The 25,133-nt window shown below is 43.2% G+C and overlaps 5 protein-coding genes across 10 annotated transcripts in view; 4 read left to right on the forward strand and 1 right to left on the reverse strand.

The window, feature by feature from the left end:
* The window catches only part of LOC126556650 (phospholipid-transporting ATPase ID), a 143,293-nt gene extending 135,663 nt beyond the window's left edge, over positions 1-7,630 (forward strand). For 3 of the 6 annotated variants that reach the window (XM_050212041.1, XM_050212040.1, XM_050212037.1), the window contains 16 exons: positions 1-85; positions 179-427; positions 1,404-1,721; positions 2,691-2,857; positions 2,941-3,064; positions 3,151-3,324; positions 3,642-3,918; positions 3,987-4,139; positions 4,215-4,431; positions 5,525-5,814; positions 5,896-6,119; positions 6,197-6,422; positions 6,491-6,594; positions 6,664-6,912; positions 6,979-7,098; positions 7,273-7,630. The exon at positions 1-85 is cut by the window's left edge and continues 50 nt beyond it. In XM_050212041.1, the coding sequence (XP_050067998.1) occupies positions 1-85; positions 179-427; positions 1,404-1,721; positions 2,691-2,857; positions 2,941-3,064; positions 3,151-3,324; positions 3,642-3,918; positions 3,987-4,139; positions 4,215-4,431; positions 5,525-5,814; positions 5,896-6,119; positions 6,197-6,422; positions 6,491-6,594; positions 6,664-6,912; positions 6,979-7,098; positions 7,273-7,629 (3,334 nt within the window). In that variant the 3' untranslated portion in view covers position 7,630. Of the gene's footprint in view, positions 86-178; positions 428-1,403; positions 1,722-2,120; positions 2,139-2,690; positions 2,858-2,940; positions 3,065-3,150; positions 3,325-3,641; positions 3,919-3,986; positions 4,140-4,214; positions 4,432-5,524; positions 5,815-5,895; positions 6,120-6,196; positions 6,423-6,490; positions 6,595-6,663; positions 6,913-6,978; positions 7,099-7,272 lie in introns of all 6 variants that reach the window. The other 3 variants (XM_050212038.1, XM_050212042.1, XM_050212043.1) reach the window with 3 other exon arrangements.
* Positions 7,631-10,816: 3,186 nt separating this feature from the next.
* On the reverse strand, positions 10,817-22,339 carry LOC126558404 (septin-1). Its single transcript, XM_050214417.1, has 5 exons — positions 22,319-22,339; positions 12,764-12,956; positions 11,580-11,838; positions 11,133-11,498; positions 10,817-11,060 (listed from the first exon to the last, which is right to left on the reverse strand). Exons 1-5 carry the CDS (start codon positions 22,337-22,339, stop codon positions 10,820-10,822), a joined length of 1,080 nt encoding a protein of 359 aa, XP_050070374.1. The 3' UTR covers positions 10,817-10,819.
* On the forward strand, positions 16,206-16,866 carry LOC126559164 (uncharacterized). The gene is made up of 2 exons (XM_050215281.1): positions 16,206-16,631; positions 16,702-16,866. Exons 1-2 carry the CDS (start codon positions 16,206-16,208, stop codon positions 16,864-16,866), a joined length of 591 nt encoding a protein of 196 aa, XP_050071238.1.
* Positions 17,298-18,016, forward strand: LOC126559117 (uncharacterized). Its single transcript, XM_050215227.1, has 2 exons — positions 17,298-17,753; positions 17,852-18,016. Exons 1-2 carry the CDS (start codon positions 17,298-17,300, stop codon positions 18,014-18,016), a joined length of 621 nt encoding a protein of 206 aa, XP_050071184.1.
* A 920-nt stretch (positions 22,340-23,259) lies between the features above and the next one.
* Positions 23,260-24,426, forward strand: LOC126558478 (cyclin-dependent kinase 7). Its single transcript, XM_050214500.1, has 2 exons — positions 23,260-23,337; positions 23,406-24,426. The coding sequence occupies exons 1-2, from the start codon at positions 23,278-23,280 to the stop codon at positions 24,372-24,374; spliced, it is 1,029 nt and encodes a 342-aa protein (XP_050070457.1). The 5' UTR covers positions 23,260-23,277; the 3' UTR covers positions 24,375-24,426.
* Positions 24,427-25,133: the final 707 nt, after the last annotated feature.

Here is a 25,133-nt window from a genome sequence, read left to right on the forward strand (position 1 = left end):
AATCAGTATCGGGTGTCTAGTCTTTTTTTCCTACGCAATCGTACTGAACACAGTGGTGCCAATATCTTTATACGTGTCGGTAGAGGTAAATGCACAACCCACCAAAAAAAAAAAACTGGCCCCAATAGGCAAACGTTTTGCAGCTTCTCTTAACACACGCACGTTTCCCCCACCACAGGTGATCCGGTTCGCGCAATCCTTCCTTATCAACTGGGACGAAAAGATGTACTACGAAAAGACGAAAACCCACGCCAAAGCACGGACGACCACGCTGAACGAGGAGCTGGGCCAGATACAGTACATCTTCTCGGACAAAACGGGAACCTTGACGCAGAACATTATGACGTTCAACAAATGCAGCATTGCCGGTCGTGCCTATGGCGATGTGGTTGATATGCGCACGGGCGAAACAGTCGAACTGTCGGAGGTAAGGCAAACGACGACGGAAGCGTGTGTGCAGTTGACACTTTCAAAACGTTTTTTTTTTTTTCTTACCACACCCTCTAAGTAGATAATTGAACCAAGCTTGCCAGTAGCGTGTAAACTATGTATTTTTTACTTCTTCTGGGAACTCTTTTACCCTACATCGTGTGCTTCATCATGAAGCAACTTCTTATGATGGAAGCAAAGTGCATAGTAATAATACTAAATACTAATATAGATTATAAGAAAAAGTCAGCTACCACTAGCTATAAAAAGGCATCGCAATAGGTGCTTCAAGCAGCAGTAGCAGCAGTAGCAGCAGCAGCAGCTGAACGGCTGTATTATGCACTCAATTTGCCTCAAACAACCTAACCCTTTGTCGAATTGAAAAATGTGTCTCGTCAAATGTTTTCTTTCTCATTCTGCTGCAACTATGTTGAAGGCGGGATCCTTGCGATTTGTTCTCTTGTTTGTCATCTCTATCTTTTCATCTTCTCCGTGTATTAGCGTGTATTTGTTGTGTGTGTGTAACACTGTGTAATCCTTTTGTCCGCGTAGTTAGGTAGGGAGTCCTTAGTAAATGGGAGGGAAACAAACTTCTATCTATTGTTGTTTACAACTGTTTTCAACGTCTTTTATTCTTTCTTTCTTTTTTTCTTCCCCACTTACTCCTTCCTTGGTATGTCTGTGTGTGTGTGCGTGTGTGTCTGGAATTTCCCCATTCCATTTTCCATATCACTTTTTACTGTTTTCTTCTATATTATTTTCTGTTTTGTTGTCTACTTTAACTTACCTTTCATGTTTTTTATCGTTTCAATGTTTCGTTACCCATTCTTTCTTATTTGTTTTCTTATGTTGTTTGCTTGTTGTGTTGTTTTTATGTCTTATTATGTTATTTTGTCTCTTTTTTCTTCCATATCTCTCTCTCTCTTTTTCTCTTTCTCTCTCATTTGTATTTGTGCGAATTATGCTTGCCGTAGCCTACATTCAACAGTAACACATCGCTTTTGTTAAACGCTGAAGAGCCACCAGGTCGCAGCACACCACAGCCCACCACCGAACAGCCCGTTCAGACTAAAAGCCCCCCAAACAAAAAGCATCCACCTTCATCACTACATGTTAGATTCAGTCAGCACAGTAATGCCCAACAAACGCAGACGTCCATATCCACTCCGCAAGCCACAACATCACCAACAACACCAACAACACCACCAACACGAAAAACCCATATCCCGGCGCAGTCAACTACCGATGTACTACCACCACCAAGTGGGAACAATACGCAAGAAGGACTGCATGTATGCATGAGTTTCCGGTTACTGTAATCTTGTGACCTTTTTTCTTCTTTACGACGTACTTTAACAGCTTTGTTGCGCCTTTTAGGATGTGTTTTTTTTTAATAGTTATTTTCGTATTCATATTTGCTTTGCGTTTGCTTGTAAAAGCATTTAAGAGTGGTAGAAGAACTAGAATCAAAATTTTGTAGCTTCTTGTCCTCACCTTAATTGGGAAAATTTGCACTAAAGTACTCTTGACCGTTACCGAGAAGAAGTGATCCGCTTTCCGGCCAAATAGCTTTGCAATTTCACATAATAATTTTGGAACAATTGTTTTATAAAATACATTTTCTTATCTACTATTTTATTCCGTTTTGTAATGTTAATTTCAATTTCATTTTACAACCTTTTTCAACCTAGGTTTCTTCATATAGTGTGGTGAGTTTCTTTCGATTATTGCTTCATTGTGTTATTGTACTCAAATTTAACTTTTTTCTTAAGTTTTTGTTTTCAAACTTTTGTCCATATACGCTGTACCAGATGGGACAATCAAGAGTACTTTAGAGATTTTTTTTGTGTTTTTTTTGCTACTACTTTGCAGCATGTTCAAATAGAGTTTAAATTGTATCAAAAATTTAACCGTACAATCTTCTAAATTAAAAACCGGAATCTGGATTAAAAGATGTTCAAGTGCTTGCACAAACAGTTCAGTTCAGTTCGATTTTGTTTCCCCTTTTGCGCAACGTTAGGCATCATCGGCTTGAACAATTATGCTTACAATTATTTTCCTTTATCGATTCTTTCTCATCCATCTACTATACCTACTACTACTACTACTACTGCTGCCGCAATTCTTCCGTGCACATCAAAATCAACCTGTGTGTCCGTGTCAAAACCATTTCTAATCCCACTCCTCAAACGCGATTATACACCCCTCCCACCCCCAACCGTACCGATCATTGTGTAATATTGTTGATGTGCGCGGGGCAGGTGATGGAGTCGGTTGACTTTTCCTTCAATCCCGAATACGAACCAGAGTTCCGGTGGTACGACCAGGGACTGCTCGACGCGGTACGTGCGGACGAGGAGCACGCGCATAACTTTTTTCGCTTACTAGCCCTTTGCCATACGGTGATGGCCGAGGAGAAGAATGGCAAGTAAGTGTTATCCTCCTGAGTTGTATACTGTATGCAGGACTTTTCTTTTTAATTATGATATCACTCCCGCTTCTTCCTCGCAGGTTAGATTATCAAGCACAAAGTCCTGACGAGGCGGCACTCGTATCGGCGGCGCGAAATTTTGGATTTGTTTTTAAATCACGAGCACCGAATAGTATAACAATAGAGGTCATGGGACGTACAGAGGTATGCATGTTGGGAGAGGGTTTATAACAAGAGAAAGATAGGAGTGTAGGCATTAATGCTTTTCATTTTCGGATTCTCTTCAACAGGAATATGAACTGTTAAGTATATTAGATTTTAATAATGTTAGGAAGCGAATGTCGGTCGTATTGCGACGCAACAACACCATCATACTGTACTGTAAGGGTGCCGACAGTGTGATATATGATAGGCTAGGACCCAACCAGCACGACCTGAAGGCACGCACGCAGGAGCATTTGAATGTGAGTATTTAGTATTATTCGTTTGGCGCTGCGTGTATCGAATGCCTGGCTACTGGTATTGGCCTGATGGCTAGTAACTTCAACTTGAACCCAGCCGAGCAAGGCCTTAAGATGTTCGAATCGCTTCAAAATTCTTGACGGAAATAGCTTGGATGTTCATTGGTGCATTTAGCGATCCTATCAAGCCACCTATAAGAGCAGGTTAAACTGGCAAGAGTCTTAAATAGGTCTCGAAAGTCAAATCAATGATGGTTTTATCCCGTAAAGAACGATTTAAATCTAATTTCCCTTCTGTTTTTCAACTTAACCTGCGCTAGAAATTTGCCGGCGAAGGTTTGCGTACGCTGGTACTCGCCGAACGGCGACTAACGAAAGAGTTCTACGACTCCTGGCTGGTGCGACAGAGAGAAGCTGCCTTATCTTTAGACGGTAGAGAGGATAAGTTAGGTGCAATCTACGAGGAGATCGAATGTGATATGCAGCTGGTCGGTGTGACGGCTATAGAGGATAAGCTACAGGACGGTGTCCCTCAGACGATCGCGAATCTACAGCTAGCCGGCATAAAGATTTGGGTACTGACAGGCGATAAGCAAGGTATGTGTGCTTATCCAATCGTATCCCTATGCAATTTAATCCAATTTTCTTCGCTACTTTACTTGAAGAAACTGCAATAAACATAGGATATTCGTGCCAGCTGCTAACAGACGACATGGTGGACGTGTTTGTGATCGACGGCATTACGAAGAGTGAGGTGGAACAGCAACTGCGCAAGTACATGGACTCGCTAAGGATCGTCAACACCTACCATCCGGCCAGTGAGTGCGCTGATCGCCCTGTTTACGTATTATCTCGCCCAGTCTAAAATGAACCTCTCCCATTTCCCATGCCAGATGTACAAAAAGCGAACAACATGCACTCACAAACGACAGCCGTGGGCGGCAGTAGTGAAGCGAGCGCAGTGACGGCAAACGGTGCCCACAGCAGCAGTTCCGGACCGATGGTCGACATACAGAACACCTCGCCGCCGTCCGTGTCGGTGGTGACGTTTAGGTGGGATAATAGACATAAATATACAAGTATAGGAGGAAGCGAGGAGGCACCGGACAGGTACACACCGACAACCGACGACGCGCGAAAATGCGAAACAACAATTTTGTTCTGCTCCACCTTCAATCCTAACAACTACTCTCTATCTCTCTGAGACACCACACCACACACAACCCAACAGATCGGGTTCGGACATGGGTCGGACTCGGTCGCGAGTCTGTTGTTGTATACAGTATCATTCCTTGATTGTGGTTTTTTTTGTTGTTGTTAATTTCTGTGGGATGTTTTCGTATCGTTTTTACTTACTTAATGTACCACTGTATGTATTTAAAACCTTTATAAGGCTAGTTTTGGTTTTATTTTCCATTTGTTTTTTTTAGTTAGGCCCTCTCAAACAAAATTGTGTTAGATTTTTTTTATTGGTTATTTGTTTTCTTTGTAACTTCTACATAGTTGTACAAATCAAAAATACCAAGACCAAACATCCGCGCATCTTTAATTACTATTCTAGTCGAGAAGAAGGTGTGTTAAGCGAGCAGCTGCAGCACACGAACTGTGTTCCGAGAGAGCATTCCAAGCGAGACTCACTGTATTACACTACTGACGTGATGCACCGAAACCAAAAAAGAAAACCACACTCACACAAGAGTAACGCGCGCGTGTGCTAGCCAATGCCTTCCTCATATGCCTGTACAGATGAACCAATGAATTGATAGTAGTTAAACATTAGTAATGTAAGAACACTTCCCTTTATCTAACATTCCTTCAAACTAACTCTCTCTCTCTCACTCTCTGTCGAATAATTGTCAATTATATTTGTTAATCCTTTCCCCCCACCAAAAAAAAAATCCACCGTAGTGTGTAAAACGTGTGTGTGTATAGTTTTAACCCCAATTTTTTGTTACCTTCAGCCCATTTCTTCGTAGTGCTGACGAAAAGTCGTCTAATTCGTCTATTGTGTTTTTGTCTCTAAATTACTGTACTTTTTAACCTCCTTTTGTTGGTGTATTTGCTATCCATTTTTCCTTCGCTCCTACCTTTCCATCGTTCCATCCCGTACCACCAGAAAAATATCCTATCCTCCCTCACTTCACTCGAACAAAACACGAAGAGAATCTGCGCCTAGTGACACCTGCTTCCTTCATATTCACAGTGTAAATTGTAGCAACTATTCGGATGGATTTGAAAAGGGCGAACCGACGCTTACCGATATCGACGAAAACACGGGCGTAGCGCTGGTAATTAATGGCCACTCGCTCGTCCACTGTTTAACGTCCGAGCTGGAAAGCAAATTCCTGGAGATTGCTTCCCACTGTAAGGCGGTCATCTGCTGTCGGGTGACGCCGCTGCAGAAGGCGATGGTCGTCGAGCTGATCAAGCGTGCGAAGAATGCGGTCACGCTAGCGATCGGGGATGGCGCTAACGATGTGTCGATGATAAAAGGTATGCTGCCAGCATCTATCTTTCCTATTGTTTACTATATAGTTGACAATTATGTGCCCCCCATATTTTTTTTTTGTACAGCTGCACACATCGGTGTTGGCATCTCCGGGCAGGAAGGGATGCAGGCGGTCCTGGCCAGCGACTACTCCATCGCTCAGTTCAAATTTCTCGAAAGACTGCTGCTGGTACATGGCCGCTGGTCATACTACCGGATGTGTAAATTTTTGCGCTACTTTTTCTACAAAAACTTTGCATTCACATTGTGCCATTTTTGGTATGCATTTTTTTGCGGCTTCAGTGCTCAAGTAAGTGGCTTTGTTTCTGGATGCTGTCTGGTGAAATTACGGTGAATTTTAGTTACTAATATTTTCTTCCGCTACAGACCGTTTTCGATCCGATGTTTATATCCGTGTATAATCTATTCTACACATCGTTGCCGGTGCTGGCGCTCGGTATCTTCGAGCAGGACGTGTCGGACAAGAGTAGCGTCGACTATCCGAAGCTATACACGCCCGGCATTACGAACGCACTGTTCAACACGACCGAGTTTATACGGAGCGTGCTGCACGGTATTTTTAGTTCGCTGATTTTGTTTCTCATTCCGTACGGTAAGGGAATTTTACATGTATTTTAATGAATTAAATAATTTAATGAAAAATGTTCTACCGTTCTGCAGGTACCTATAAGGATGGCATCTCTCCGGATGGGTATGTGCTTAACGATCACATGCTGCTCGGTTCGGTAGTCGCCACCATACTCATCCTGGATAATACAGCGCAAGTAAGCTGTGCCTGCAACTCAAACTGCCAGTAAGACACAACTATTTGAACCATTCCCACCCAATTTCAGATCGCACTGGACACCTCGTACTGGACCGTATTCAATCACATCATGATCTGGGGCAGTTTACTGTGGTACTTCTTTTTGGACTACTTTTACAACTACGTCATCGGTGGCCCGTACGTCGGTTCGCTAACGCAAGCGATGAAGGAAGCCACGTTTTGGTTTACCACCGTCTTGACCGTGATCGTCCTCATGATACCGGTGCTAGCTTCACGCTTTTACTTTGTCGATGTATTTCCCAGCTTACCAGATAAGGTAAATGGGAAAGCAAAATGAAATACTTTTACAATTGAATTAATAATTGTAATAAATTCTTTACAGATTCGTGTACAGCAACGATTAGCATTGCTTCGGTCCCGCCAGAGTAGTGACGTCCTGAGGACACCGTCCGCCAGAAAAGCTCGACGATCGTTACGCTCCGGATACGCCTTTGCTCATCAGGTAATTTAAATTTTCGTGGAAAAAATAACCTTTCCACGATTGCATACCTTTGGGCGCATAATTTACTTTACCCCGCAAAGTATACAATCCATAAAAAACCTTCGCTAAAAAGCAAACGCTTACTATCGATTTTTCTCCCTTTTTCCACCCATCCCTCCACCCGAAACATTTCAGGAAGGATTTGGTCGGCTTATTACTTCGGGCAAAATTATGCGCAAACTGCCCCAGGACTTTGCCTTCCCGTTGGGCCTCGGCAGCAAGAAGCAACATTCGACCGAATCGACCAAAAACAATAACAATAACAATAGCAACAATAATGCTAACAACGTTGCTGGTGCGGCTGCCAACGGTGCCGGAACTGTGACTCGTACGGGTACGAATACAACCGCCACGACACTGTCGGCGATGGCGGCAGCGGTCGGTACGAATACGGCCCCCAACGGCAATCAGCTGGTTAATCTGCCCGGCAGCTCAAACAGTGATCATAGCCCGCGGGCACCGTGCCAGGATCTGGATACGATTAATCTGTAAAAAAAAAATGGCCATCACCACGAACAAACCGTGTTCCAAATTCCCGTTCATTCTTTCTATCATTCTGTGTTCAAAACATATCTATTGGTTTTTTTTTAGAATGAATTAGCTCCCAAGAGTACGATCACAAGTTTTAAAACGAACAAAATTATCCGATCAGCAATTTTTGTAATTCCTGCCCCGCCTACTGTTAACCAACTGATGATGGTCCCCTGTTTAAAATCCTTTTGCCAAACCTTTGGTACTAGAAAATACCGATGAATTCGTGTGGCAGGCAGACACAAACATTGACAAATAACAATAATAAGTCGTGTATTTTGAATCGTGAAAGGAGCGAATTGACACGTTAGCAGAAGCAACAAGCAGCTTGTACACACTCTACCGTATTAAGAAAGACCGTTAATCCACGCTTTAGTGATAAGGGTGCGTCGTGTTGCCTCAGAGTTGAGTTTTCATATACCCCCTTTGGCGGTGCTCTCATCAATCCGCGATTATCGAATCTCGAAAAATAATCATTCATATTTAGTGGAACTAACCAGCAGCAGCAGCAGCAGAGAGAAAGAGAGCAACAAAACAAACATTTAGCATTATTATGAACTTATTGTGATTGTCCTGTGAATACATACTATTGAACATATATTATATATTTGCGACAACAGGAGCAGAAATGCGAAAAAAGAGAAGAAATTAACAAAATAACCCCAGCCCAGTAGCTTCTTTGGGGTGGAGTTTGGTTGGTTGACGGTTAAGACATCAACAAGTACATAAAAAAAAGCTGTAAATAGTGTTATTATCTTGTGTAAAAGAAAAGGAAAAGAAAGCAAGCCAATGTAGATGCAAAACAAATGGAAGGATAAGTTTGGAAAGTTAGTAAAACCGACCGACCAGGAACGAGCAAATACCATGCAAATAAATAAACAACACTACACATATACAATAACAAAAGCACACGAATAATCAAAAAAAGGCTAGAAAGGAAGGAACGAGATCTATAAATACTTTGTACATATAAATAGATACAACAAAAAGTGATCAGCATTCATCAACAAGCACGGCAAGGCTTTAAAGAAAGAAAACGCAAACAAGGCGCTTACAAAGAAAGGATGATAACGATTGGGTGCGACGACGCGTGATTTACATGGGAACAGCATTGTAACATATTACTATTACCATAGATTCTGTGTCTTTTAAAGCCCCATTATTACATTAAAAAATACGATTAGGAGCGATTAGGAAGGAGATAGTTACCAGTTTTGTTGCATCCTTCCTGAATTGTGTCGCTTTTGATCCTTTTCTATTAGAATGGATATTATTTTTAGCTTGTTTTTACTAAGTTGTTTGTTAATGGTTAGGTAAAAGTTGGTTTCCACACACTTATATTAACTGCTTTTATAGATACGGTACTAAAGGCACCACGTTCTTTTTTTTGTTACTGTAGTTCGTTACGTTACTTTTTACTTTACTTAGCAAAACAGAAATCGTTCCTAGCTCACTTACTTAAGGTTTCTTATTGTTTTATATTTTTTTAAATTTGTATTAAGAAGGTCCAAAGGCGAAAGCAAAACAAATTATCGTTGTCCAAAAATCGTTTAACCGTTTTTTACTGTAGTCATGTGTACAAAGGCATGTGGCGGTGAGGCTCTCACGGTGTGGATATTGTGCATCTAATGCAAGCGACTTATGTATGGTGTTAAAAGAACGGACAGCGGCCCGTGCAAAGGAATTCCGTTTGAATTGCATTCCTAAGAAGCATACAGAAACACAGATACATTGATACAATACAAAACTAAAAACGAAAAGCTACCAGCAGAGTTGCTAGGAGCGTGTATTGAATGCAAAAACCGACGTACCCGTGTATGTACAGCGAGTTGGGGGAGAGAGATTTGAATAAAAACAGAAAACTTTATCGCAACCATTAAAAAGAAGAAACTCTCTATTTCCTGTTTTCTCCAGTAGAATATCATTTATTGAAAACTGATCCTTGTCCGAAACCGGTTGGAACCGAAATGTAAAAATATATATATATATATTTATATAGTAATACTCTAAAATATCGAGACACGTATCGCCCTTCACTTACATATCAATGCCGCTGCTGGCTTCTAGTGTTCGCGTACTCGCTTCGTGCGAGAACGTTTTGTTTTTCTTTTTTTCGTACTATTCCATCTATTGCGAATTATTGCAACTGTGAATGACGGCGACTTTGACCTGAGGGGCAGTGGTTTCTTTTTTTTTCTCTACTTCTATTTTTCTGACTTTGCTGCTGAGCTCCTACATTTAGAACTTAGAAAAAAGCAATGGAGAATGATTATATGCGATTTTCTGAAGCTTTGAAGGGGACAGGAAAAAGGAAAGCAGAAGAAGAAAAGAAAGAACCTCCTACTGACAAAATTTGCCTTTTAAGGCACCATGAAGGCTTATTTGTATTGAAAAAACCTTGAATAGTGTTTATTAAGGCAATTTTGTCAATAGGTGAAACAGCAGTAATTTTGGGCGTTTGCTTGTTTAAGTACCCGTACGTTGTTCGATCAACCTAATGTTGGAGCTTAGTTGGGTTTTCTAACTGCGCTACACTTAAAACATGCGAATTCCATACTGAAAAGACGGCAAAAATTAGAGGAACATAGCATATTGATCGTTCGCCTTGGTCTTGTGTTGGCGCCCAAAATGGAACATGTTTTGTAATGAAATGTAATAGAAACCACTACACACTACACTATATTATCGTAAACATACAAAATGAAGAGAGAGGCAGAGAGATTCTCGATTAAATTTTCCCGCCGAAAGGAATTTGTTCGTTAGAAAATGGAGCGTTTTGTTGATAATGACTGACTGACTGACTGACTGACTGACTGACTGACTGACTGACTGATGGTCGTATGGCGTGAAGCGGAAGATGGCACACGACGAAATATGGACATCCGTCTCGTTTGTTTCTTTTTTCCTTTTCTTTTCTTCAACCCGGTTGGTAAATGAGATGAGTGTCCTCTTTGTGTATCTATCTGATATGAATCGTTCAGCAGGGAATGGATTTTAAGCTGGAAGCCTGTTTCTCTATTTGTGCTTTACAACAATTGTGCTACACGACCATCATCATCATCATTATCATCATCATCATCAGCCCACATCACCAAAAAATACTCAAAAACTCAGCATTCCAAAGGTGTGTAGCACGCACACACGCGCACATTTACTTCTGTGCCTGCATTTTGGCCTGCATTTGCGCGAGCTTTTCCTGCATTCGGCGGATTTCCTCTTCTTTTTCACGCAAAATTCGATCCTTCTCGGTCAGTGACTCACTTCCGGGCACGGCATTATCTTCCTTAATGACGGAGTTTGTGTTTTTGCGCACGGATTTAGCCAACCGTTCCGAGCGATAATTTTCGTAGTGCACCTCCTGGGTAACCTCCTGCAGGTCTTGCATGTGTGTGCTGTAAGAGAAGAAGCAAATTGAGTTACCCTCTAGGCCCGAATGCCCCGAAAGACCACCATATCACACTCACATTAACATCGTGCGAAGCTTGATGAAATCGCAATGTTCCGGATTTTCGACCTCAACCACACCCCACGGATACAACCGACCGCGCACCTTCCGTCCCTTCACCTCCAGCAGCGTGGTCGAACCGCAAACAGCGAACGGAACCGCTTCCTTTAGCTGACGCACCTGCTCCTTATAATCCTCGTCCTCGTCACTATCACAATCGGGCAGTGGATAGATTTTGATCCCATTATCCTCAATCTCCTGCATTATACGGCACTTGAGGCGCTGGATTTCCTTCTTCGTCAGCACGTCGGCCTTCGCAATTACCGGCACAATATTCACCTTGCAGTGCAGCTTCTTCATAAACTCAATATCGAGCGGTTTAAGCCTAAAACGAAGCCAACAGTAGGGTAAGAGATATGATGGAAAAAAAGTGAAAAACGGTGCCCCCCACCACCATTTTACGTACCCATGGCCAAAAGGTGAGATAAAGTAAAAGCAGCAATGTATCCGGTTGTCGACAATGTTACGACGGTTGAGGCCACTTTCGTCGCGCAAAAATCGCTCGTACTGTTCATCGATGTACTCGAGGATTGCACTGAAGCTATCGCTATTATCGATCGCATCGCCGAAACCGGGCGTATCGACGACCGTTAGCCTTAGCTTAACGCCTCGCTCCTCAATCTCCACCGTGGACGCGTCCAGCTTAACGGTTTGATTTTGTTTTTCTGTAACAAAAAAAAAAAAGGGAAATATCACCAACCCCGGGTTGTTAGTGTAAGTGATTGTACAACTCCCCATTTAGCAGCAGAGTAGGTTCAACAAATCAAACTCCTCAAGCCACCAAGCCAAAAACGTTATTCAACGATTCGCAACTCTTTTCCGCACACAGCACGATCGTAACGCTTCGCTGCTGTAATTGATGTCGGTTGGCTCCTAGTAACGACTTCATTTGCACCAAAAACTAGCATAAGTGTGTGACTGTGTGGTATGGGGAAGCACTCCGAGATTCCCAGTGGGGCTCTGTTTACTTTCACTGCCGAATCGCCTGCACAAACACGCTGCTCGCTGGTATTGATATGCTTTTATTAAATGGCAAACTGTTACCAACACGCGGCATATTCGCGTAACGACCACACTTTTGAGCAAAACTTGCACAAAAAGGAGAAGCAAAACTTTATCCATTCACTATCAACAGACAGACAGCTTTAATTGATGCTACTAGACTCGTCGCGACCAAATTAATGATTCACCCGGGAGGCCGGAGTTGGTGGTGGCGTGGCTGTTAGAACGCGGGTGTTAAGTTAAACTAATGGATTTATGTTTTAATGTTTATGGAAAATCAAAACATCCGCACGTTTCAATTTGTTGCACCTAATAACATCGCTTAGCTTGTAATTTTTGTTAGTTTTTTATTCCGCTTTGATTTACGGTCACATTGAAAGCGAACGTAAAATTGAACGAAACCATCCATCCTTCGGCTTTCAGTGCGGTTTATTAATTTTCAATTTAATACATGAATAAATCATTTTTGTACCAAAACTGAGTGGAGAAAAAGGCGTTAGATAATTCACTGTTGCATACTTTACGGCGCGATCCATCTCATAAACAGTAGTTTCTTTTTCTTTCCCACTCACAAAATTCGCTACTTACCAACAGCGTTCGGTATGACACGCTCCGGATAAAGATCGCTCAGGAACAGACTGTTCACCAGGGTGGATTTACCGAGGCCCGACTCACCGACCACCATCAGCGTAAACTCGAACCCTTTCTTCACCGACTTGCGGTGCACCTGGTTCGGTAGATTGGCAAACCCGACGTAGCTGGAAGATTCCATGTTGGAAAACTAAAACGATAAGAAGTTTGAGAGTGGAAAATTCACCTCATTAGTGTCCATCGGTCGAAAGTTTTCCTTTTCATTTGTAAAAAAACTAAACGGCACAATCACAAAACACACACCACCGATTTGCACAGCAACCGTAAATCTCGCATTGTGGCTGAAGGGATTAATTTTTAATTACACCACTAATTTCAGCCCGTACGGCCGATTCGAACGATCAATTGACTATGTGACGAATACGACTAATTGCAAGCAGCGGGTGAATGGAAACCGATTTTCCCTTCCTCCCCGTGCCGCCTGTACCATGCCTTCCTTCCCCGTTAGCGAGCCTGTTGATCTTGAATAGGAAATATAACCTAATTTCTTTTTGCTTTGCCTTTTACCCACCTGGCGCGAGTCGATTTCTAACGGTTTCCTTCCAAGTCCGAACGCAGCATTAGCATAGCATAGCAAACACTATGCACACGACGTGAAGCAGACGTGACGGTATGATCCCCATATAACACACTGCCCTTAAGACCTTTCTCCATTAGCAATGCAAAGCGTGTAGGCGCATCGGATCGAGTAGCCGCGAAAGTTCAATCAACTCCACGACGCGTCGGATGACAGTTTAACGCTCGCCCATGAATCATTATCAAACCAAAACATTGAAAGCAATATCATTTTCACTTTGAGACACTTAGGAACCACAACGAATCCGACGGAGAGGTTGAAATCCTAACACGCGATTGCTTCCATCGCTCCGTAAGATCCCCGGTGAAGGGAGCGAACGAATTATCATGATTAAAATCGGCAACAATAAATTATTTTCCCATAGCTACGCAGTTCGGGTTTGAGTTACCGACCAAACCCGGAGCCCGAAAGTAATCGGTACAACGATTCGTTAACGCGCCACACCACACGGATCGTGCGCTAAATTTGTGAGATTGCTCTTTACGTGATCAAATATGGGCTTATGTTTGTGCTTTAATTTACCCCTCGCGCCCAATTTCGTTCGCTCTCATTTTCTGCGGTTCAAGCGGAACAGGTGGAGAAACGTTGTTGGAAAATTGCGGAAATATGCATAAGGCACACGCCACGTGCGCCGGGGGTGCCCCGCGTACGGATTATTAGTATGGTAAGGCTGGAAAGATCGATGGCGATAATTCGGACTGGATGAGGTAACACACTGATGATTTTATTAGCCAATAAGGTGCAGAAAGGTGTATATTGAGGTTTTTTTTCTCCCCCGTGGAGCCTCGAAATAAGTAAGTGGCCAACCCAAGTATTTAATGCCAAATTATACCCTGCCGAGTAAAGCCGGCTAAGGTGGAAGCAAAATTAATAAATAGGGCCAGTAATAGGTAATTTCTTCTACACGCACAACGCGAGGCTTTGCTTTGTATTGGAAACATAAAAATGACTCAACCACGAGCCTAGTTGCTCTGCAAAATTATCGTATCAAGAGCGAAGCTTCAGTTTCTTTCTAACATTGCATACATTCAGGCGATTGTGGTGGAACCGAAACTTACGATAGAAGCGGCTTTTCATATCTCAATGTCCGCCCTCTCTATTACCACAAAATCATTAAAATCCTTCCCTGTCTCGATCGACAAACATCGGACGATTATAATCCCATTTTACGGTGAATTTAAAAAACTTTTAATAAACACACAAGTTATCAGTTAATTTGCAGTAATGTATTTATGATTACCTTCTGTGTTTTGCATTCCATTTTGAATTTCCCACCGTAACAGCTCGAGCCTAACGTCTCTATCAGTATATACCCTGTAATCACAGCAGAACCATTGAAAGTTGCAAGCAACGCCCAAACGTGATCATGCGCATCCTGCCAAGTCACAAACGGTACACGATCTGTGTTTGCTGCACAGTAACGCTACTGTTGTGCTCAGCAGCATTATCCTTTGAAGCATCACAGTTCAACAGAAAGGCCGGAAAAAATAATTCTTCGTACATTTTACGCATCACCAAGATGCAGTGCGTCAATGCACCCTACAAACTGACGCAGCTTAACTACTGCCACATGGTACAGTATGCCAATGGTACGGTTGGCTTAAACACATCCGTTACCATTCCGATAGTGCTTAACTACTTTGAGGTGACGGCAAAACTGTTCTACAAATACAAAACCTATCGGCCGTTCATGATCGACTGGAGCGTCGAGCTGTGCCAGGCGGATCGCATTGGCAATTTTAATCCTTCTACGGCGCTGGTAATGAAAATCATTGTAGAAAGCGTACCCGAGTTTTACTATCCCTGTCCGCATGGTGTAAGTATGTTGTCGCGGGAGGTGCAGATATCTCAATGGACCTACAAAGCCCCTGCCAAAGCACATTCAAGACCAGACTTTTGTACTTCACAGAACCGTACGTACGCCACCTTTTGGATGTTTGAACCGAGCTACATACCGCCAACCTTACCGTCCGGTGACTATCGGCTGGATATCTCCTTCCGCGAATCGTCACGCACATTATTATACGCTTTACAAATGTTTTGCTCCATGCGAAAGCAGGGGCTTATTGGTTAGAAGTGCCGACGGTATACGGTAATGCCGAAAATCATAGTTCAAGGCACTTGATCCTCAACTATTCTATGCTTTTAATGGATTCTAGAAGGAATAATTCATTGACTGATGAAGACTTTTCTTTTAGTTAATAAAACAACAATCCTGATTCAGCTCTCAAAAATCTGCCACTAGTATCTTACCTCTTCGCATACACTCTTCCTATCGTAGATCGACTATATTGTCAAGCCTTCTGCTTGACTTAACGACCTTCGATGCTAGCCATCTAATGACTTACTGGACTGCTTACTAGATTTACTGATTCCCAACGTAAATTAATAATCACAAGTCAGGCAAACCTCACAACGCGGGAATGGTTCGGATAGGGTTTTAACCCCGATTCTGCCGTTCGGACACAACGGCACCGTTATCATCTCTACCATAGGGCCGACCCTTATTGTCAGTCTAAGTCTGCCTTTTATATGTCCTTTTTGTTGGTCATTCGATTTATGGATCGACGTACGGTCCGTGTCTGCAGGAGTCCCTAGACAAAAACTCAATTATCGACATTAACAATTATTACCGGCATTTGACTCAGTATTTGACTTAATAGTTTCACAAAAATTAAAATCAATTATTCATATTCAACGTTCATCAGATGAACAACAAAACCAAACTATAAGCCCAATCAGTTCAAACACATGCCAAACGAATGTGGCGTTCAGTTCAGTTCTCTAGTCAATTGTTTCACGATGATTTCGTTTCCAGTCAAGTATAGAAACCTAATTCTGGTGTGCATCGTTCTACACAGCACCGCTCAGTACATCAAAGCCCCAAATAAAGCACAAAGTACCACCACGTACAGTATGCGCATTACCAAGATGCACTGCGCTGATGTGTCGTACAAGCTTACCAAGTTGAACCACTGTCAAATGGAGCAGTTCCAGAATGGCACAGTTGGGCTGAATGTTTCGATGAGTGTGCCAAAAGTGCTCAACTATATCGAAATTACGGTGAAGCTGTTCTACAAGTACACCACCTACCGACCGTTCATGATCGATTGGAGCATCGAGCTGTGCCAAACGTATCGCGTCGGGCGGTTCAATCCTTCCGCCGCCTTGGTGTTGAAGGTTATCGAGGCAACCATACCACAGTACTACTATCCCTGTCCACATGGCGTAAGTTTGGCAGCACTTCTGCCTTCCTCCCGCTTGGTCAGGAACTGAGCGATCTTTAAATTGTTTACAGAATCAAACTTACGAAGCCGTCTGGATGTTCGATCCGAAGTTCATACCCTCAACGATGCCATCAGGCGACTATCGATTGGATATCTTTTTCCGCGAAACGACAAATACGATACTGTTTGGCATGCAAGTGTACGGTGGAATCCGCAAGCAAGGTTTGGTGGGATGAAAAATGCCGGTCAGTTGCAAAACTTTGTTCTGCCACAAATAAATTATTACAGTTGATTTTTGCAAAGGGAATACTGCAAGTTTTATGTACATAGAATAGTTTTATTTCTATAAATCAAGCGAAATATTAGAAAATATTTTGTTCGGTAACTTCAAAAGGCATTCCTGCTTTTTTTGGCTTTAATTAATTAAACAAAAAATAAACAGTATTTTAGTTAATGATATTATAATTAAAGTTTCATCCAACTTGCATAGAAATGATTACTTAATTTACCAGTCCAATTATCAACCCCCTTTGCCCTTCCTATCAAATAGAAATGTTAATACTAAAACCTACTAAAGCGCAATCTCCAGCAGTGCTTAAAGCAGCATCAACTTTAATAGCAGCCAAGCGTTGAACCATCAGCATTAGTGTCTTTGCCGATGAACGAAATGTTCACCTTACCATCTCGCAGCAGACCAGCTGATCTGCTACTGCTCTACATTACTGTGCATCTGCTTTTCGCGGTGATGTTCAACTCAACCAGCTTAGCGCTGTATAGCAGAAAGTTGGAAAGTGGCAACACGTCGCACACATTACGCATCACCAAGATGCAGTGTATCGGTGCACCGTACAAGCTAACGCGGCTGGAATGGTGCAAAATGCAACAGTTCGCCAACGGTACGGTTGGATTAAACATATCCATCCACGTACCGGACCTGTACAACTACATGGAAATTTCGGCCAAAACGTACTACAAGTACACCACCTACCGACCGTTCATGATCGACTGGAGTATGGAATATTGCCGGGCGGCACGTGTCGGAAAGTTTAATCCTTCCACTGCGCTGGTGATGAAAATTATTGAGGAAACCTTGCCGGAGTTTTACTATCCCTGTCCACACGGTGTAAGTGTGATCGTGCCGTGCTATCTGCGCTTTACCGTATAGTATTGTCTGTACGCTTTAAACCTCAGAGTAAGCCGGATCATATGCTTTTCCCGCAGAACCGTACGTACTCATCCTTTTGGCTGCTAGAACCGAAGTTTATTCCCGCCGCATTGCCATCCGGAGACTACCGGTTGGATATTTACTTCCGTGATTCGGCTAAGGAAGTTGAATTTGCGGTGCAAGTGTTTGGAGTCGTACGCAAGCATGGTCTGATCGGTTGAGTTTGTTCGGTGCAAGACATTTGAAGTTGGGACATAAATAAAACTATTATTCTGAATTGTGCAAATGTTGCAGCGAGGATTTATTGTTGTTTATTCTTTAATTGTGATACTGGGGCTCAAATCCCAGCTACGTGGTGTCACCAATTCTAGCAAGTCATTAGATGATCCAAATAGAATAAATGCTTCAGAGTCCAGCACAATTTTCCATAACATATTGTGAAGTCATATAATTAGTGTTGTGCAATGTAGCTCTTTTTAAAGAGGGGGCAGCTGCTCACTAACATGTGCGATGTGAGGGCTCCCGGTAGCTCCACAATCACTCAGGACGAAGAGCTAATTCGTGAGAGAGAGAGAAAGGGAGAATAGCTCGAAGAGCTACTTCGTGACGGTGAAGAGATCGAGGAATGCGAATGAACTATCTCGTGAGGACGAAGAGCTCCAAAATGACGAAGAGTTACCTCGTGAGGGCGAAGAGCTCGAAGAGCAACCTTTATTCAATAGAAGAGCACGTTTAGAGTCCTCACTTTATTGATGTGAGGCCTCCCTGGTAACTACCTCACATAGACACTACATATGCTCATGGTTTTTTCTTCAGTGTGTCAGTTCTGCGCCATCCAGCTATAAAACGAATTCTATCGCAGTACAACAATCAGAGTGATTAAAACGTCATTTGTTTTATTAAAAGCTGTACAATCAACCATTACTATTACGCTATTAATACTTCGCAAAGAGTTGCGTCCAACTTCATTTAAGCGTTAGTCGATTAACTATGAGCACAACTATAATAGCTAGGCCGATCGTTCTGCTGTTGTTTTGCATTATCTTGCAGCTGGTTGTCGTAGGAGTGTCACATGGCGCAAAACAGCAAAAGCGAAAGATCGCACCCGGTGGTCACATTAATCGTACCATACGTGTTACCAAGATGTTGTGTGTTCGTATGCCATACAAATATACGATCGTGAAATACTGTGCAATGGAACAGTTCCCGAACGGTACGGTCGGTTTACACATCTCCGTACACATTCCGGTGGTAATGAATTACATAGAGATATCGGCCAAGGCGTACTACAAGTACACAACCTTCCAACCGTTCATGTTCGATCTGAGTGTGGAGTATTGCCAAGCGGCACGCAATGGAAGGTTTAATCCTACCGCCGCTGTGATCATGAAAATCGTCGAGGAAAGCATGCCCGACTTTTACTACCCTTGTCCACATGGTGTAAGTTCATCTGTCTAATTGAAATGAACTGTCGTCTTGTGTCCACTGTGGTACTTTCTTTCTTTTTCAGAACCGAACGTACACCATTTTTTGGCTGCTGCCGTCGAAATTTATCCCCGACTCGATGCCATCCGGTGACTATCGATTGGACATCTATTATCGAGATTCGGGAGATACGGTTATTTTCGCACTGGAAATGTATGGTGCAGTACGCAAACATGGAATCGTCGGTTGAGCTTTCTCGATAAAACAATGGGATTAATGAATGTTCACAATTTGCTTGCCTGCCAAACGAATCCACATCCAAAAAAAATATTCCTAATATTCCTTAAAAAAGATTTTATCTGTGACTCTGTGAAGTATGCTTAATCGTCACGCAATAATGGCTTGGCAAGCGTTGCGATTAAATCAATTGCTCAAGAACCTGAACGAAAAAGATCTGGTTATTTCCGCTAATTGTCGTACTAATTGCAGTTTAAATTCGTTCTCCACAACCGAACGAATAATTTGTTCCCCAGCTTCAGGCCGGGGAGCTGTATCACGTCAGTTGTAAAACCTGAGTCGTGTAGTGAAAGCGTGTATTAATTTGTTATAGTTCATGTTTCAATCATGAGATCTCCGTTATCGAAACCATGGACGGTCGTTCTTTTGTATCTCTTTACGCACGTTATCTTTGACTCCGGTCCTCCACCAATCCCACGAGCGTTGGGTCGTAAATCTGGTACAAACAACGCATCGCACAGTATACGAATCGCCAAGATGCAGTGCGTTAATGCACCGTACAAGGAGTCACAACTGCACCACTGTAAGATGGAAAAGTTCCCGAACGGTACGGTCGGTTTGAACATTTCGCTCACCGTGCCAAAAGTGCTGAACTACTTAGGAATAGTTGTAAAGACATTCTACAAGTACACCACCTACCGACCGTTCATGATCGACTGGACCATCGACTACTGCCAAACTTCACGCAATCGAAGCATGAGTCCAGCCTCGGCTGTTATTATGAACATCATACAGGAAACTCTTCCCGAGTACAGCCACCCATGTCCGCAAGGGGTAAGTGTAGCACCGTTGGTTGCAATACACTACGACAAAACGTGTGTTTCCATTTTTTTTGTGTGCATTCTCCTGCAGAATATAACGTACAACACGTTCTGGATGTTTAAGCCAAGATTCGTGCTACAATCTTTACCGTCCGGCACCTATCGATTGGACATTTCACTCAAGGATTCGGCAGATAATGATCTGATCGCACTGCAAACATACGGCGCTATTCGGAAGCAAGGTTTTGTTGGATGAAACGGGCAACATAAGTTGGGATGAAACTACCGTTTAGAACTTTACTAGGACATTAAAGCTTTTGCAGACAATCAAAAGCAGTGCTGAAGGTTGAGATAATTTCTTTCCACGTAAAGCGAACATATTCGTTCAATAAAATCAGCCGACATGCCGATGAGTTAGTCCTTGAATTGTTCGATTTCCTACCATGTTCATGAAATGGAACACCACAAGACTAAGAGATACTATAAAGTGTTGTGATTGGTTCTAAGGAACGCTCTATACATACTTCTAGTTTAACGGCCTGCTTGCTAGGTCACGCATGCCATCTAACGGCTCATAAGGCTTGTTAATATCTAATAACGGTCCGAATGGGATCTGAACCTCAGTCCTGTTCTCTTCCACCGGTCCGCTCCTCATTAGATACAGAATATTCATTCAGGTCAAAGGCTTTCAAATAAGAAATCATGAACAAACGACGCCTAACGAGATCCCGATTCGCCATCAAATTATTCAGTGGAACGCTGCCAAATAGGACAGGTTTTTGGGACGAACATAATTTTCTCTTTAATTCTTGACGATCAAATCTATACATCCTTGACCTGCCGCAATTGGTATCAAAAACATCCGCACCATCCCAAAAATCCTCCTCCAAGTCAGATAAAAAGTTAATATATGGCGTTAATTAGAATGCGCTCATAATAACGTTTACTTCGACTCTGTCCTCCTGAGCGTTAGCATGACGTACAGCACGATCCAAGTAAACATTGCCCTTCTGCAAAGGGGGCAGCCGTACAAACAGATCCAAGCAAACCAAACAGTTCCACAGCAAAACAATCTGACGAACCGGAAGTTTAAACAACAACAAGCTGCTTCAATGAATGCGTTTCGCGTCGTTGTATACTTGAAGCTATCCGTGGCAAGAGATTAACGCGCTTATTCATCTCGCTAGCGACTGCTTTCCGTGCTGTACACAGTGAACCTCGTACCACACAGCCGTGTGGTGCAGCATAGAACATAAGAACCGACCATACATTGCCTCGATTCCATGGGCCATGGTCAACAGCTAACAAATGAACCTATTTAAAAAAAAGGGTCTTTCATTATTCCTTCCGTCCCAGTGCGAACACTTGAGTCAGCATGTTTCGTTAGCCGCCGTTGAACCGACTTCAAGTGATCCACATATTCGTTGGCCAGTCAAGTGTGTAGATGTAAATAGTTTCACTTGTCTCCCAGTGGGAAGCAAACACACACATAAATTGATGCCATCGCTGGATTTCCATCTTTTACCCATACGCCGGGATGCCGGGATGGGTGGGTTGGAAGTGTGCAGTGTTGGGGTGAGGCGGGATGTGGTATAAATGCAAGTGCATCGATGCGCTTCACGGGAACGGCGTGTAAACGGTACGGCACTACTGATGCGTTCACTCTCCTTAAACTGTGTGTCGGACGGCCTTTTTTTTGTTAAGCAAAACTTCATCATCAGCAGCTACAGGCCAAGCACCGCCAAGTCGCCTTCGTTATGAGTCATAAGAATTTTGCGAACGGCACACGTCTGGACATTCGCATATACCAGCGCAAAACGACGGCCATTGTGGTGCCCCTAGCGGAAGAAGTGTATCAGCAAGTTTTTGTTTTATTGCTTTACTTTACACACCCCTGCTAAATTTTGTTTCTACTCCTCCTCCACCTCCACCGACCAAATCGTTATCGATTCAAAGAAACCCGAACGAACGGGTGAGCTTGCTTTCCGATAAGCGAATGAACGGGAATCAAGTTCACAGCAAAGGGCTAGAAATACTTACCGATTTGCCGGACTCAGACATCCTGCTGTTGTTGCAGCGGTGATGCTCAAACACAAAACAAAACACAATCAGCGCACGAAAACCGGACGGAATCACACTCTGGCTGCGGCTGGCCTTCCGTAACAACAATCCCACACAACACCGACGCCTTATGACAGGTCATGCAGGGCGAAAAAGGCTTTCCTGGAGGTTTTCGGGAGGCACTTTGCAGCAAAATGTTCCCAATCCAGTTGAGGAGACCTTTAACCGTACGAAGGATACACAACACACACCGGAAACACAAACACAAACGGGGGCGCACACCGTTTCTTGATAATAAGCACTGTACTTCTTCTGAAAGTTATTCCACGAGAACAACTATTCTTCAATATGAAGACTTCACGTCCGCGGCACACAATCGTTTGGTGAGTATTTTTTCGCGGCACGGAAATGTCGATGCTTGCTTGGTTGATGCGCTGCGAGCAAAACGGTTTCTGTTCAACGAGAACCGATGACGGTAGGTGCAGGAGAGCTGTGGATCAGGGCACGGGAACCTTATTATGGTTTTCGTGTTATTCATACTTGTATTGGAATTAAAATAAATGTTCTTTCAAATCTTGTTAGCAATTATCATAAATTTTCTTGATTAATTTTCCAATTTTTGTGCATATTTGGTCATTCTTCTTTATTTAATTGAATTAGTTTCTACAGTCTAAATAATTTCCCTCACTTTGGTAGCTTGCCTTCCCCTGAAATGGAGTAAAACGTCTCATTGGCCATCTATTTGACAGCTGAACGATAAGTTTTCAAATCGAACGTCAAACGATGAAGTTTCCCAGTTGCTGGCCTTAAAGTGTAAACAATCTTTCCCCGTCCCAAAACAAAGCCCCGTGCAATTTTTCTATCGCTGTTCGGCTTTTTTTTCAAATTTTTTCCTTGCTTGCTAGCATTTCCGCTCTCTCTCTCTCTCTCGATCATCAATGGAAATCTTGAATCGATTGAACAGATATGAAAAAATTGATTTCCTCGGCGAAGGACAGGTACAGTATCAATGTAAAGGGCACCAAAAACGTGCTGGCATCCGCCTAACCGCATTCGTTCGTTCCAGTTTGCCACCGTTTACAAAGCGCGCGATGCCGAAACAAATGAAATCGTAGCGGTGAAAAAGATCAAAATAGGCAACCGAGAGGAAGCGGCCGATGGTATTAATCGAACTGCGCTGCGGGAAATTAAACTGCTGCACGAGCTGCACCATGAGAACATTATCGGGCTGCTGGATGTGTTCGGGCACAAGAGCAACGTGTCGCTGGTGTTTGACTTTATGGACACGGATCTGGAGATTATTATAAAGGACCCGAAAATCATACTTACTCCGGCCAACATTAAAAGCTACATGATTCAAACGCTCCGAGGGCTGGAATATTTGCACATGCACTGGATACTGCATCGGGATCTGAAACCGAACAATCTGCTTATCAGTGGGACCGGTGTGCTGAAGATTGGTGATTTTGGTTTGGCAAAGTTTTATGGCTCACCAAACCGTATCAACACGAACCAGGTTGTGACGCGGTGGTACCGCTGTCCGGAGTTGCTGTTCGGTGCCCGGCAGTATGGGACGGGTGTGGACATTTGGGCGGTGGGATGCATATTGGCCGAATTGTTGCTGCGCGTTCCATTTCTACCGGGCGAGAGTGATCTAGATCAGTTGACACGAATTTTTCAAGTACTTGGCACACCGAACGAAACAAACTGGCCCGATGTGAAGTCGCTACCGGACTATGTGCAGTACAAATTCTATCCACCCATTCCATTGCGCGACATTTTTACGGCGGCATCGGAAGATTTAATTGAACTGGCGAACAAAATGCTTGCCCTGTACCCGTTGCACAGATGTTCCTGCACAGAGGCGTTGAAGATGGCTTACTTTTCGAATAAACCTGCGCCAACGATCGGACCTCGGTTGCCGATGCCGGCAAGCTATAATGCGGCCAGCAGACAGGAGGAAAAGCCATCGTTAAAGCGAAAGATTTTGGACAGTATTGATGGGGGAACTGTTCCGAAGCGTTTGCAGTTCTGATCGATGCAGGAAGCACAAACGTTGGGCAATATCTTAATAAATTTGTGCAAATGACATTACGTTCCTTCTTCAGCAAATGTCCGAATACATGGCGTATACGTCGGATAATTTCTGTAAAGGATTTATCTCCGGCTATCGTCCAATAACCGTGATCCCCTCTGTCTCCCTGTATTGTTGCTGGGTTCAATCTTCCTTGGAATGCGCAGCTGCAGTCTGGTCCCCTCCAGACTCAACCGCGATAGCCAGACTGGAGAGTATTCAACGCAAATATACAAGCGTACTTCCTAACCGGTTATCATCTGGCTCTCCCTCCCTATCTTTTCCGTTATCGCCTTCTTGGGCTCGAGCCCTTTTAACGAAAGACATTTCAACTTACCACCTGTTCGACTACAAAGTTCCTCTGTCTCGTTTCCGTGTTCGTCTTCGTGAATCTACATTCCTTTCCTAATAATCTTTTTAATGCCCTCTACCTTCTCTTCCTATTAGTTATTTAAGAAAACTTTTTCGTTAACAAAAAATCTGCGCTTTTGTTGGACTAAACCGACCTCTGTTGGCCAGACGACCAGCTTTCTCGTTTTCGTTGATTCTGGAATGAATCGGAATCCAACAGAATACGGTATCAGGAGAAGAAGGGACGTCGTCAAGGTGTTGTATGTGAGGGTCTTTACAGATGCCGTGTTCGTGGGCGGCCAGAACACTAGCACAGTCGTGAAGATGACTTTCGGTCGATAGGTTTGTAGTCATTCGTTGGCGACTATT

The sequence above is a fragment of the Anopheles maculipalpis genome, chromosome 2RL, assembly GCF_943734695.1.
Source record: "Anopheles maculipalpis chromosome 2RL, idAnoMacuDA_375_x, whole genome shotgun sequence".
Classification (NCBI taxonomy): Eukaryota; Metazoa; Arthropoda; class Insecta; order Diptera; family Culicidae; genus Anopheles; species Anopheles maculipalpis.